Raw genomic sequence first — 14,293 nt, 5'->3', positions numbered from 1 at the left:
TACCCACACAGACAATGACAATATGGTTAGAGTCCCAAACTTTCGGTTGGCGGATTATCAGGAGTTAAGAAGGTACCTAGGTGAGGTCACCTGGGAACAGTCACGTCAGTCCCCAGTAGGAAGGGGTGAGGTCATAGATGACACAACAATTGATCATGACTATAATATATTCACTTGTTTACTACATAAAGCACAAGAACAAAATATACCATACAGAAAAATTAGGTCAAATAAGAATGAGCCAAGGTGGATGACCAGAAAACTTAAACATGACATAGGAATAAAGAAAAGAATATATAAGAAATTAAAGGGAGGGGAGGAGCAGCTCAGAAATAGGTATAATGAACTATCTAGGAATGTTTAGACAAATGTAAGGAAAGCAAAGAGAGACTATGAAATCAAAATAGCAAGAGAATCCAAGGCGAATCCCAAGGGATTTTTTCAGGTACATAGGAGAAAGGTCAAGGACAAAGTTGGGCCTTTAAAGTCAGGGAGGGGAGAAGTGATCAATGGCAGTGAAGAAATAAGCAAGGCATTGAACATCTACTTCTTATCAGTTTTCACAGAAGAAATTTGCTATGAAATTCCAGAGGTGGAACTGATATTTAAGGGAAAGGAAGAAGAGAAATTAAAGAATATCACTATCAGAAAAGAGGATGTTCTTAAGAAGATAAATAAACTAAAGAAAACAAAATTCCCTAGGGCCGGATGAAATTTTCCCTCTAGTCTTGAAAGAGTGTAGGGAACAGATTAGCGGACCCCTCGTAAACTTATTTACAAAATCATTAGACACCGGAGTTGTGCCACACTTGTGGAAACAGGCAAATGTAGTACCCATATTCAAAAAGGGAGACAGAGCATCAGCGTCAAATTACCGGCCGATCAGTTTGGAGTCAGTAGTGGGGAAATTTCTTGAATCAATTATAGCAGATAGCATCCGATCGCATCTAGAGAAAAGCAAATTAATCTATGACTCTCAACATGGGTTTGCAAAGGGAAAATCTTGTCTAACAAATCTGCTGACGTTTTTTAGGAAAGTCTTCGAGGTAGTAGATAATGACGAAAATTATGATGTTATTTACTTAGACTTTAGCAAAGCATTTGACAGAGTACCGCATCAGAGGCTTCTGAGAAAAATTAAGGCTCATGGTATCGAGGGGAAACTTTTAAATTGGATAAAATCATGGCTCACCGATAGAACGCAGAGGGTCAGCGTAGATGGTGTTAATTCTGGGTGAAGTCGTGTAACCAGTGGGGTTCCCCGGGGGTCAGTACTAGGCCCACTCTTGTTCATAATCTACATAAACGATCTAGATACTGGAATCAGCAGTGACATAAGCAAGTTTGCGGATGACACCAAAATCGGGCGGCAGATTAATTCAGGGCAGGATGCAAATGCATTACAGGAGGATCTAAATATACTGCAGGGATGGTCTGAAAACTGGCAAATGAAATTCAACACCAGCAAGTGCAGCGTACTTAATATTGGAAGAACAAATATTGATAATGTATACAGCCTTAACAACATCAACCTAGAGAAGTTGACTTGTGAAAGAGACCTAGGGGTACTTGTAAGCCCGAACCTATGGCCTAGAAAACAGTGCGTTAATGTTCGAAATAAGGCAAACAGAGTATGGGTTTTATATCTAGAAGTGTAAGTAACAAGAGTGTAGAGGTCTTATTGCAACTATATCTTGCGCTAGTCAGACCGCACCTCGATTATGCGGTTCAGTTCTGGTGCCCCTATTATAGAATGGATATAAATTCACTCGAGTCGGTGCAGCGAAGAATGACAAACATGATTCCGGGACTTCGATTCCTTCCATATCAGGATAGGTTAAAGAAACTTAACTTGCATTCCCTAGAAAGACGAAGAGGGCGGGGAGATATGATAGAAGTATTTAAGTGGATGAAAGGAATCAATACAGTGGATATAGATAAAGTTCTTATAATATCCGATCAGGATAGGACTCGGAGCAACGGATTTAATTTGGATAATTTTAGGTTTAGGAGGGAGATATGAAGAAACTGGTTCACAAATAGGGTGGTGGACGAGTGGAACAAGCTTAGCAACTTTGTAGTAAGTGCGGGAACTCTGGAAAGTTTCAAAAGGAGGCTAGATAGATTCATGGTTCATAGAGAGTGGTAGTAACTCTCGACAGGAGCTGCCATGCACAGGCCAACCGGCCTATTGCAGGCTCCTTATTTTCTTATGTTCTTATGTTCTTATGGGTTTACAAAGGGAAAATCTTGTCTAACAAATATGCTGACGTTTTTTAGGAAAGTCTTCGAGGTAGTAGATAATGACGATAATTACGATGTTATTTACTTAGACTTTAGCAAAGCATTTGACAGAGTACCGCATCAGAGGCTTCTGAGAAAAATTAAGGCTCATGGTATCGAGGGGAAAGGTTTAAATTGGATAAAATCATGGATCACCGATAGAAAGCAGAGGGTCAGCGTAGATGGTGTTAAATCTGAGTGAGGCTGTGTAACCAGTGGGGTTCCCCAGGGGTCAGTACTAGGCCCACTCTTGTTTATAATCTACATAAACGATCTAGATACAGCGATCAGCAGTGACATAAGCAATTTTGCGCATGACATCAAAATAGGGCTGCAGATTAATTCAGGGCAGGATGCAAATGTATTACAGGAGGATCTGAATAAACTGCAGGGGTGGTCTGAAAAATGGCAAATAAAATTCAACACCAGCAAGTGCAGCGTACTTAATATTGGAAGAACAAATACTGGTAATGTATACATCCTTAACAACATCAACCTAGAGAAGTCGACTTGTGAAAGAGACCTAGGGGTACTTGTAAGCCCGGACCTACGGCCTAGAAAAAAGTGCGTTAATGTTCGAAATCAGGCAAACAGAGTATTGGGTTTTATATCTAGAAGTGTAAGTAACAAGAGAGCAGAGGTCATATTGCAACTATATCTTGCGCTAGTCAGGCCTCACCTCGATTATGCTGTTCAGTTCTGGTGCCTTTATTATAGAATGGATATCAATTCACTGGAGTCGGTGCAGCGAAGAATGGCAAAAATGATTCTGGGACTTAGAAACCTTCCATATCAGGATAGGTTAAAGAAACTTAACTTGCATTCCCTAGAAAGACGAAGAGTGCGGGGAGATATGATAGAAGTATTTAAGTGGGTGAAAGGAATCAATGAAGGGGATATAGATAAAGTTCTTATAATATCCGAGCAGGATAGGACTCGGAGCAACGGATTTAAGTTGGATAAGTTTAGGTTTAGGAGGGAGATAGGAAGAAATTGGTCCACAAATAGGGTGGTGGACGAGTGGAACAAGCTTAGCAACTTTGTAGTAAGTGCTGGAACTCTGGAGAGTTTAAAAAAGGAGGCTAGATAGATTCATGGATGATAGAGAGTGGTAGTAACTCTCGACAGGAGCTGTCATGCACAGGCCAACCGGCCTATTTCAGACTCCTTATTTTCTTATGTTCTTATGTTTTTTTCCTATGTTATTGCGTCATATCACGTACTTCCGACCACCTGGTGGGTTAGCCAAGTTGAGGTGAGTTGCCAGGTAGCCATTTTGTGTTATGCACATTTGTTGTTGCTTGTGTATGCATTTTTATACATGTATTTTTGCTCATATTGATTATCTATTGCACTCCCATCAATACTCTGACCCTCTTCCATTTAAAACCTTGCCTTTTAGTACATGTAAGCCATGTAAATTAAATAATGTTCATGTGGCATGCAGCCTGGGTCAAGGCTTACAGGCTGTCTTCTCTCTCTGTCTTTCTTGAGACTCTGGCCTGTAAACATGTCTGTCTCTGCCTTCTCTATCCTCTGTGTGAGCCATGCGACTTAGATTTGTCCTTCCTATCCTAGAGAATGTTAGGTGGGAGTCAGTGGTGCTTATGGTGAACTCCCAATTAGGTCGGGAGTGCATTTATATTATGGCTTATACCATTTATTTGTAAATATATGTAAATAAGGTAGATTTATCTAGGTGTTTCTGTTGGTCCTTTTCGTCCAGGATTTTATTCTTCAGCCATGACTGAGTATTTGCTACACCTAAAGAGTATTTCATGTAGTCTACCGTACTTAAAGCTAGCCATAGCAGTACAGTATATCACTGCTGTCCACCTCAGTGTCTATTGGGGTAAGCTTGGGAGAGACACTGGGGTTGTGATAAATTGGAGGCCTAGGTTTAGAAGTGAAACATTTTTGTCATCTTTATAAAACTAAATTATTTGTGCAGTTTCTTTCAAGTCTTATCCACCATGTCCTACTTCATTTAATTCATTACAGTAGACACTTGTTCCCCTAGACTAGTGGTCCCCAAACTGTAGTTTTGGTGCCCACAGAACCGTATTATGGAGTCCACAAGGGTTTATTAGCAAATTGTGAATTATTTGGGATTATTTGTAAGATAGAAATTAATGGAAATATGTAATAACTTGATACAACTGTCGTGTACAGGAAATACTTTTAACATTTACTGTTGGTACAAGACATGTGTATTTACCCCAGTGAGAATGCTGGCTCTCTCTATGGGCCTGGTCTGGGGTAAATACACACGTCCTGTCCAAGAGTAAATGTAAAAAGTATGTAACTGGTAACAGTTAGACATGTCAAACTACAAAAAACTGCAAGTATATATGAGATTTTTTTCTCGTGAATGTAGATCCAAATTTTTGGCACTCTCCACTATATTTACAATGATAAATGTGGCCCAGATCCGACAAAAGGATGGGGACCACTGCCCTAGACTAATTGCACTCAGTCTGTAAGGTTTTGTATATTTTGTTCACATGTAAGTTCGCTTCTAAGCTTCTTAGTCATTATTTTATATTTATCACGAATTTTGGTGACTGACTTGACCACACCACGCCCGGAATCAAGCTACCACCACACCGAATTTCAACAAGGTTTCCTCTATCATAAAGTGTGTCGCATGTGGATGACCCAGCACCTGTTGTGAGAATGATTGTATTGTTTCAATCGTGCCTTAAAAACTCTGGAGAGTGTAATGTATAGTACACTGCTGTGTTATGGTTGTCAGGGAACACATCTCTAAACATACGTTGCTGCTGTTCTTGTGTTTCTTCAAGTGTTATAGATGTAGTTGCTCACACCAAACTGTGGTTTAGTGTCTAGCTGTTGGTGTACGAGAGTAATTATCTCGCAGGCATAAATGAGAATGTTGTTTACTTTGTATCTTTTGGGGACATGATGTGTCCCCCACACAGTGGACTCAACCCATCATGATAATGTAGGCAAGATAAACAAGAATACATAGTAAGGAAATCCCTGAAGGCCTCCAGTCTTTATTGAAAAGCCATGCTCCACATTGTAAATATTTAGATGGACTTGGCGAAGCCTATGCGTTTCTGGCCGACGTCAAACTCAGTATACCAGTCAGCGATGAAGGGATCACCCAGGATCCAGGCCTCGAGCTCGCCCATCTGAAGTCCCATGATGCCCACGATGCAAATCTTGACTCCGGTGTTTGGGTCAATGTCCTGAAGACCATAAAAAGAAACAGAAAGAAATGAGTGAGATGAATGTGAGAGACAGATACATCTAGCCGAGGTAGTAAACAACATTTCTCTCCAAATCTTTTTAATGCTATGAATTATCTGACCTAGTTTGACCCCTTACTCTACAAGTGATGACCCCAGGAACCTTCCTTTGATTCGTAAAAATTATTTGGTAAACCCCTTTTATCCTGTGACCCCTGGTGTCCAAGTGACCTACCTCGATGACCAGGTCAGGTCCGTCTATGCTGAAGTCCTTGCCGTTGAGGGTGAACGTGAACTCTGGCATTTCGGGTACCTTGTGGCAGCTGATGAGGTATTCCCCTGCGATGAAGCCGTAGCCTCCCAGCATGTGTACGATCTCCTGGTGGAAGGAGTGTGGTGGTGAGTGAGGGAGTATAGTACTAAGAGAGAGAGTGGGGTGGTGAGTGAGAGAGTGTGGTGGTGGTAGTATGTGAGCGAGAAATTGTGGTAGTGGTAGTTTGTGAGCAAGAAATTGTGGTACTGGTGGTAACTCCGACATTCATTCATCTTTTTAACTAACCAACTTTAACACAGATGAGCTCTGACTGTGACACATAATGACATAAGGTATCGATTAACTGGAGAAATGAACACTGAAAATGTCAACATTGAGAAATAATGAGACTGTGGTGACGATATACGAGTACTGATAAATTATTATAGATGATACGAGGGTGATAGACTGTGGCTGTAGAGGGATAATGTGACCTCTGCTACATGTGGTCACGAAGGTCAAGTGTATTGATTGCGGTGATGACCTACTCAGCTCTAGAGGATATTGTGACCTCTGCTACACGAAATTACGAATGTTAAGGACTGACCTTGACCTCGGCGTTGGGTCCAGCGATGAGGGATGTGCCAGTGTCAACGATGGCTTCACAAGGGTTGCAGAAGCCGGTTACATTGTCTCCCACCTTAATCCTGTCAGAACACCTTAATTAATTTCCAAGAACAGGTGAATAAGTCTAGCACAGGATAATATGTTCATCACAAGATAACAAAGTCAATAGGAGTTACATAGGATCAAGAAGGTCAGTAGAAATTACTTACGCCTCAGCAGTGACCTGCCAGTAGCCGACTTTGGAGACAGGCACGTAGTGGAACTCTCCCTCGTAATGGTTGGGATCTGACCCGCCCAACACCAGCTCTCCTCCCAGTGTTTCGTTCATGTCGCTGACATCACTACAGTACACATTATTATCAGTGACGCACAAGAGTAATGAGTAGAAGTATTCTCCCTTTATATATCCCAACAACCAACACCATTATTCTCTTAAATATTACATAACGATAAAAATATAAAAACATTCTCCTTTTTTATGCTAAGTCTCTTTATTGTCAACTATGCTGTTTTTCTTATGTGTGTCTATAATTGGTATCTTTTGTTTACAAATATTGTTTGACGAGTGTGGTGTTAGGTTTTGTGCTATTATAGTGTTATTATAGTTTCTACAAGACAGCTTTGTCACCGTGTGTCTGCTCTACACCCTCTACAAGACTTCCTGGACCGGGTACAATAAAGCATCAGGAGTGTCTGGACTTTTGAAAAGTTCTCTTATTCCAAACGTTTGTCAGCTCCTGGACTCACTGGTTGAGGTAGAAGGAGAAGATGGGCTGGTCGACGGCGCCCTGGGCCACCATGGTGTCGAACACTGTAGGGATGCCCATGACCGAGATCTCTGTGAAGGCCATACCGAGGATGCCGTCGAACTTACCCATGATGAAGGCGAGACCAGGCTCCTGTGTGGCCTCAGCGAAGGTCTGGCCCATGGCATTCACGCCGCCCATCTCCACGTTGTCGCTGTAGGATTAGGTGTACAAAAAAAGATAATGAAGCAGAGCAACCTGACTGGGTCCTTCACTTTATAACCTTGATCTATACAAATTGATTGGATCAGGTGGTCGTTCTATGATAATATAACCGCTTAAGACAATATTTCACCAACAAATTGTATGGTAAGCTTGAACTAGATATTATTTAAGATATTCTGAAATGTTTTGGAACTTTTTCTTTGTTTAGTATTTGTAAAACTTTAAAGCAAAGGATTAAGTGTGGTAAATAGCTCACCTAGAGAGGAAGCCGTGAAGGGCACCAGAGCCATACTGTATGTCGAAGGCTGTGCCGTTCTCAATGTAGGTTGAAGACTTGGTAGAATCGTAGCGGTTATGAAGTCCTGTAAGAGATGTGTGGACAACATTTATCGCTTAAAAATCACTTTCAGAGGCCAACAGACAATTTCAGATAACATAGACAAAATTAATCTAACCGGTGGTGATTCTCAGCGGATTGGAAATTAAGGGACATACAGTAAATCACAGGTTAACTGTTTGTCTGCACATGATATAGAAGACGCGGATAAAAATTGCTTAGGAAATTGTTTTTGAGAAATCCATCTTTCGTAAAGCCGTGTTGTATATCCCCCGCTCTCCCTCTTTTCTTCCTTTCTCCTACAAACTCCTCCTCTCTTCCAGTCTCTCTCCTTCTCCCTCCTCCTCCTCGCTCTCTAATCTCTATCTTCCTCTATTATCCATCTCAGTGCATGTCTGAGGAAGCAGTAGGTACTCACGGCAGGCTAAGTTGAGGATGAAACACTTCTCTGAGGGAATCCACAGATTGGAGGACCCCGTATCGAAGATCACATCGAATCCCTGTCCAGGTGTCCCGATGGTGATGGGGCCGTAGTACTGAGCCTGTTAGGTAATAATGGAGGTGTGTTGTTAGGTAGCGGGGTCAGATGGTGGTTAAATTAGGTGAGGGGGGGGGGGAGGGGTCATATGGTAGTTGGGTTAGGTGAAGGTTAAGGAGTGGGTCAGGTGGTAGTTACTCGATGGTTAGGTTAGGTGAGGGTTAGGTAGTAGCATAGAGTTGTAGTATTGAACCTGTAAGAGGTGTGGGGGTTAGTTTGGGAATGGATGGTGGTTATGTGAGGTTAGTTTGAGGTAAGTGATGATGGAAGGCAGTAACGTAGTTGAGGATATTTTTTTCACTAGATGGATAGTTTTTATATTTCATCATCATCATAATCATCAGTAGTAATAGTTGTAGTGGCGAAGATGTGGTTATTGGGGAAGGCTGGAGGCCACGTTTAAAAAAAGTAATTGGACTAGTAGTAGTTACCGATAAGGGCAAATAGTTTCAGTCTCAATAAACAAGAATTTACAGATGCCATTGCTCTCAGGTACGGTAGGCCAGCAGAAAGTTTGCCCTCCCAATGCGTGTGTGGCTCTTCCTATGACGACGATCACGCCATGGTGTGCAAGAAAGGGGGCTTCATATGCATATTGCATAACGAAGTAAGGGATCTCACAGCAAATATGTTGAAGGAAATCTGTCGTGATGTCAGGGTAGAACCGACCCCCCTTCCATTGGACAGTGAGAATTTCCAACATAGGACTTCAAACACATCCAACGAAGCCCGTGTTGACGTCAGTGCTCGAGGATTCTGGACGCGGGGACAGCGAGCCTAAGCTCTCGATGCTGCGCACAGGAGGAACGAGAACGACAAGATAAGGGCATTTGGGGAGAGAATTCAGAACATTGATCAAGGCAGCTTCACTCCTCTGGTGTTCACAACCTCTGGTGGGATGGGGACCAAGTGCAAGATGCTTCTACGCCAGACTCGCGGGGGTGCTATCCGAACAGAAGCAGCAGCCCAGAAGTTATGTTACAGCCTGGATGTGAAGTCGACTGTCCTTCTCTCTCCTTAGGTCTGCTTTTCTCTGCCTCAGGGGAACGAGAGCATCGGCCCCAAAGCCGACAACAGTTGCAGATATTGACTATGAGGCAACAGTCACTGAATGCCACATAGATCTGCGGCTCAACTAACTCAACACAGCTAGGATAGCGACTTATGTATTAGGATATTTAATTTTAAGGTAATAAAATGGCGGCGAAGGTGTGGCTATTGGGGGAAGATGGAGGCCACGTTTTGAAAAACAAAAAGAAAGTAGTAGTAGTAGTAGTAGTAGTAGTAGTAGTAGTAGTAGAAGTAGTGGCTCTTCCTATGACATTGACCACGCCATGGTGTGCAAGAAAGGGGGCTTCGTATGCATGAGGCATGACGAAGTAAGGGATCTCACAGCAAATATGTTGTAAGGAAATCTGTCATGATGTCAAGGGAGAACCGACCCTTCTTCCGTTGGACGATGAGAATTTCCATCACAGAACTTCAAACACATCCAACGAAGTCCGTGTGGACGTCAGTGCTCGGGGATTCTGTACGCGGGGACGACGAGCCTTCTCTGACATAAGGATTTTCGATCCCATGGTCGCATGTCACCGTAACCTAGCTCTCGATGCTGCACACAGGAGGAACGAGAACGACAAGATCAGGGCATATGGGGAGAGAATTCTGAATGTTGATCTGGGCATCTTCACTCCTCTGGTGTTCACAATCTCTGGTGGGATGCACCAAGTGCAAGATGTGTCTATGACAGACTCGCGGAGGTGTTATCTCAATGGAAGCAGCAGCCCAGAAGTTAAGTTACAACCTGGTTGAGATGTCGACTGTCCTCTCTGCTTAGGTCTGCATTGCTCTGCCTCAGGGGAACGAGAGCATCGGCCCCAAAGCCGACAACAGTCGCAGATATTGACTATGAGGCAACAGTCACTGAATGCCGCATAGATCTGCGGTTCAACTAACTCAACACAGCTATAGTAGCTACTTTTGTATTAGGATATTTAATTTTAAGGTAATAAAATGGAGGCGAAGGTGTGACTATTGGGGAAGGCTGGAGGCTACTTCAAATAAAAAAAGTAGTAGTAGTAGTAGTAGTAAGAGTAATTATAATATGTGACGTCTAAGACCAAACATAAATATACCACCAGCCTGAAACATGAAGAGGAGATTATTTTTCCTGTTAGAGATGAAATACACGATAGACTAAACTGTATTAGATAGTAGAGACTCACCTGGGGTTTAATATTTCCATTAAGGTTTTTACTAAAAACAAACATTAAAGTCTAATAAGTTAAAAGACTTAAATATTCTCTGAGTTTTGTTGCGAGGGACATCACTACACGGAGACCTCAACTCAAGACTCACATCCTCGTAGTTGTCGAGATCGATTACATCGCTACCGACGCCGTAGCGATGGTTCAAGAAGACTCGGGTTCGGCGGAGATCCTGAAGTGTCCTCGACTTCTCGATTTTCTTCAGAGGAATTCTGAAAAAGACCGTAATTATTAGACTTCTGTTGGTCTTAGGCTTTTAGCTGTATTTCTCAGACATCAAGTTAAGACTGATTAGGAAGAATCCTTTAGTGATTTGTATACATTTTTTGTAAATAATAAGTGTGAGCATGTAGGTCACCTCAACCCAACCCAACTCAACCCAACCCAACCCAACCAAACCCAACCCAACCCAACCCAACCCAACCCCCAATCAATCAATCAAAGTACCGTCCTCATATCTGGAGACCCAGTTTTTAATTTCATTCATCCACCCGTCTCTGCCTTTCCCTGGCCCATTCTACCTTCAAGTTTTTCCATCTTATTTTTCTTTTTCTGTACATTTCAAGTATTTCTCTTGAAGATTATGCTAATCTTTGTTTTATTGTCTGTGTAGCTTATTCTTAGCATTCGCTTATAACACCACATTTCCAAAGCCTCCAACCTCTTTCTGTTATCTGCTGACCCGTACAACAGTCCATGCAATATATAGCCTTTCAGCAGCCTTTTTCTCAAATTGAAGTTAATGTCCCTTTTCATTAGGTCTTTTAGATTATAAAAATCTGTTTTTGCTTGCCCCATTCATTTCTTTTTATTTATTTCTTACATCTACCGTTAAAGCTAATGTTACTTTCCAAATACACAAAAATTTTCAGTTGTTTAAGCTCTCGTTTGCCTACTATAATATTTGTTTTGTTTTCAAGATTTATTTCCCATTTGGAAAAAAAATACTACTTTTGTCTTTACATCATGATCTCATAAACCTTATTTTTTTACCTTTTTCCACAAATCTGTTAGCGAGTTTTTGAAATGTCTCTTCACTATCCGTGATAAGAGCAGTATTATCTGCATAACGTATATTTGATATTATTTTACCATTAACTTTTAGTCCTTCATTATCACTTGCGACTTCTCTCATTAAGAATTCTGAATATATATTATACGATGTTGGAGATAGAACACAGCCTTGTCTTACTCTCTTTCTAACTGTGAACCAATTAGTAAATTCGTTATTTACTAACACTGAAGACTCCTAGTGCCAGTAATAATTCTTTGACATTCTAATATCTCCTTCATTAATGCCTATTTTTTCCAAGATCTCTATACGTTTATTGTGCTCTACCATAATTATAAAAAGCTTTTTCAAAATCAACAAAGTAGATAAACAAACCAAATACTGCATAGTTTCTCTAATTCCTTTTCCCTTTCTAAACCCTCTTTTGCTCATCAGATAACTCCCTTTATATTCTTTTTTTTTTACTTAAAATTATGTTTAATAAAACTTTGTGGGCATGACTTTTTCAGCTTATTGTTCTAAGGCGGGTACAATGTAAGGCTCCTGGCTTTTTACAAAAGGTAATAATAAAATATTGATTTTTGTTAAATAAATGGGAAGCTCTCCTTTGAAATATATAGAGTTACATATATTAGTCAAACATTTTATCTTATTCTTGACCATTTGTTTTATAAATTCTGCTGGAAGCATTTTCTCTTTATTTCATTATCGTGTCGTACCTTTACTGTATCCTTCTCATTGTTTAGTTCTTTCACGTACTTTTACGATCTCTTTTACTTCTGCTGTCCTAAACATGATCTCAATACGTTTGCTTTTTATAGCCCCACCCCATTTATTTATATTTTCTGGTCCATTTGTTTAATCTTTCTGTATATTTTCCTATAATTATGCCTTCTGTTATCATCTTCAATATCCTTGCATTTCCTTTCTAGTTCATCTTTCTTGGCAGGTCTGCACTCCCTTTGAATTGATTTTTTAGTTTTATGTAAGCCTCACTTCGTTTTCTCATATTTTTGTCTATCCGTTTGCTTTAAAATTTCATTTGTCATCTACTTACTTTTAGCCTCGTTCCTTGTATGACCTATAAGTTTTCCCCACGCTCTAACATTACTTCTTTGTAATTATTAAATTGTTGTCCTGGTCCTTGTTCATCAAAGTCACTCTCTAGCAATTCTGAAAATTTATTTACGGTTTTAATTTCATATTCTATCCCAGACCATTTTGAGTTTCCCTAAATCCCATTTGATGTTGTCCAAGGTTTTTATTTTTAATTGTTGAAGTCTTAGTCTCACTCAATCAACACATTACTGACGTGATCTGACCCCCAATCTGCCCTGGATAGGTCTTGGTTCGGGTTATTGAATTTAAGAATCTTTCCCGAATTTAAATGTAATCTATTTGATTGCTGTCTATGTTGCTTACGTTGTCCTGGGGTGAAACCCATGTCATGCCTAGGGTGTTGTTTAAACCATGTACTTGCAATTATCATGCTGTTTGCCTTTCAAAAGTCAATTAATATTTCTCCTCTCTCCTTTCTATTACCCAACCCATGTGGTCCTACTTCAGGTGCTACTTTCCTTTTCCCAAACTTTTGCGTTAAAATCACCCATTATAATTAGACATTCATTAAACTTTACGGTGTCTTTTGCTTTCTTTAAATCTTCATGATTTATTTTAAGACTTCATAAACCTTTATTATCACTAACCTTGGGCCACTGACAAATAAATTTGTGTAACATTTTATCATATTATATATCCCTTACTCTCTCTCTCTCCGTATCTCCCCTACATTGTATGTGTCTCTCTCTCACTCTGTCTCCTGTCTACCCCTGTTTACTGGTTTCTCCTTTTGCTTCGTAACGTAATTGCTTATCTCCGTCTGTTTCTCATATTTCTTCTTCCCTCTCTCCCTCTCCTTTACATTCCCCGTTTCTTCTACATTTCCCTTTGTTACCTTCTATTTTTATCTCTTCTCTCTGTTGGTAGCTCATTTCTTTCTCTTTTCGTCTTTTTCTCACTCTTGTTTTTTCTCGCTTTCTCCCCTCTTTGTATTTCTTCATCTGTGTTAAAATCTTCCTCTCTTTCTGTTTCCACTTCCTACACATCACTTTGTCTGTCGCTCACCTTCGCACTCTCTTCATTTTTTCTTCTCTCTAACTTTCTCCCCTTCTTTAATTTCCTCATTTATTCCCCTTTTCACCCTTCTCCATTAACCCTCTCTTAGTATTTCTCCCTTCTCCACAACTCATTTCTCCCTCCCTTCCTCCCCTCCCCTCCCCTCCGTCTCTCCCTCCTTTCTTCCTTAACTCCCAATCCCTACTTCCCTCCCTACTTCTCAACGCTTTTTCTTTACCTACCAATCCTTCCCTACCTCCTCCTCCTCCTCCTCCTCCTCCAGAACACATACCTGTGGAGCTCTGCGGCAGCGAGAGCCAACAGTAGCAGAAGAGCGGCAAGGGACCTCATGTTGTGTGGTGGTGCTGAGTGGCTGGCCAGGTCGTGACTTGACTTAAATGCTAGAGACACTGCCTTTTATACGCTTTTTAGACAGCTTTATCTCTCAACCGACGACCTTTCCTCCCAATCTCCTTACCCCCCCCACCCCCGTCAGCCTGCCCACAGTTGCCATGCTTCACCCGGCCTTTCTTTAATACATTCTCTCCTCCAATATTTCCTTTGTACCTCCTTTTATCATCTATTCTCCGTTTTTCTTTTCTTCTCTCCCTCGCTTCTTTCATTTCTCCCTCAATCTCTCGCTCCCTCCCCCTTTACCCCCTCCCCCATTTCCCC

General features: G+C 41.0%; 1 protein-coding gene across 1 annotated transcript; it reads right to left on the bottom strand.

Annotated features, from left to right (window-relative positions):
• Positions 1-5,270: 5,270 nt before the first annotated feature.
• Positions 5,271-14,021, bottom strand: LOC121870457 (lysosomal aspartic protease-like). Its single transcript, XM_042372282.1, has 9 exons — positions 13,911-14,021; positions 10,583-10,703; positions 8,105-8,228; positions 7,606-7,711; positions 7,126-7,338; positions 6,588-6,719; positions 6,359-6,458; positions 5,734-5,877; positions 5,271-5,498 (listed from the first exon to the last, which is right to left on the bottom strand). Exons 1-9 carry the CDS (start codon positions 13,967-13,969, stop codon positions 5,337-5,339), a joined length of 1,161 nt encoding a protein of 386 aa, XP_042228216.1. The 5' UTR covers positions 13,970-14,021; the 3' UTR covers positions 5,271-5,336.
• Between the last annotated feature and the right edge of the window lie 272 nt (positions 14,022-14,293).

Source organism: Homarus americanus, unplaced genomic scaffold (assembly GCF_018991925.1).
Source record: "Homarus americanus isolate GMGI-L3 unplaced genomic scaffold, GMGI_Hamer_2.0 scaffold37313, whole genome shotgun sequence".
Taxonomy (NCBI): Eukaryota; Metazoa; Arthropoda; class Malacostraca; order Decapoda; family Nephropidae; genus Homarus; species Homarus americanus.
The sequence above is the reverse complement of the archived record's forward strand: the minus strand, read 5'-3'. Positions and strand labels throughout refer to the sequence as shown.

What these genes read in the sequence shown, in the direction of transcription:
- LOC121870457 (XM_042372282.1), bottom strand. Translation starts at nt 13,969, where the DNA reads ATGAGGTCCCTTGCCGCTCTTCTGCTACTGTTGGCTCTCGCTGCCGCA. An exon ending in CTTCACGGCTTCCTCTCTAG is followed by an intron (nt 7,339 to 7,605) that starts GTGAGCTATTTA and finishes CTAATCCTACAG; the next exon opens with CGACAACGTGGAGATGGGCG. An exon ending in TTCTCCTTCTACCTCAACCA is followed by an intron (nt 6,720 to 7,125) that starts GTGAGTCCAGGA and finishes TGTGTACTGTAG; the next exon opens with TGATGTCAGCGACATGAACG.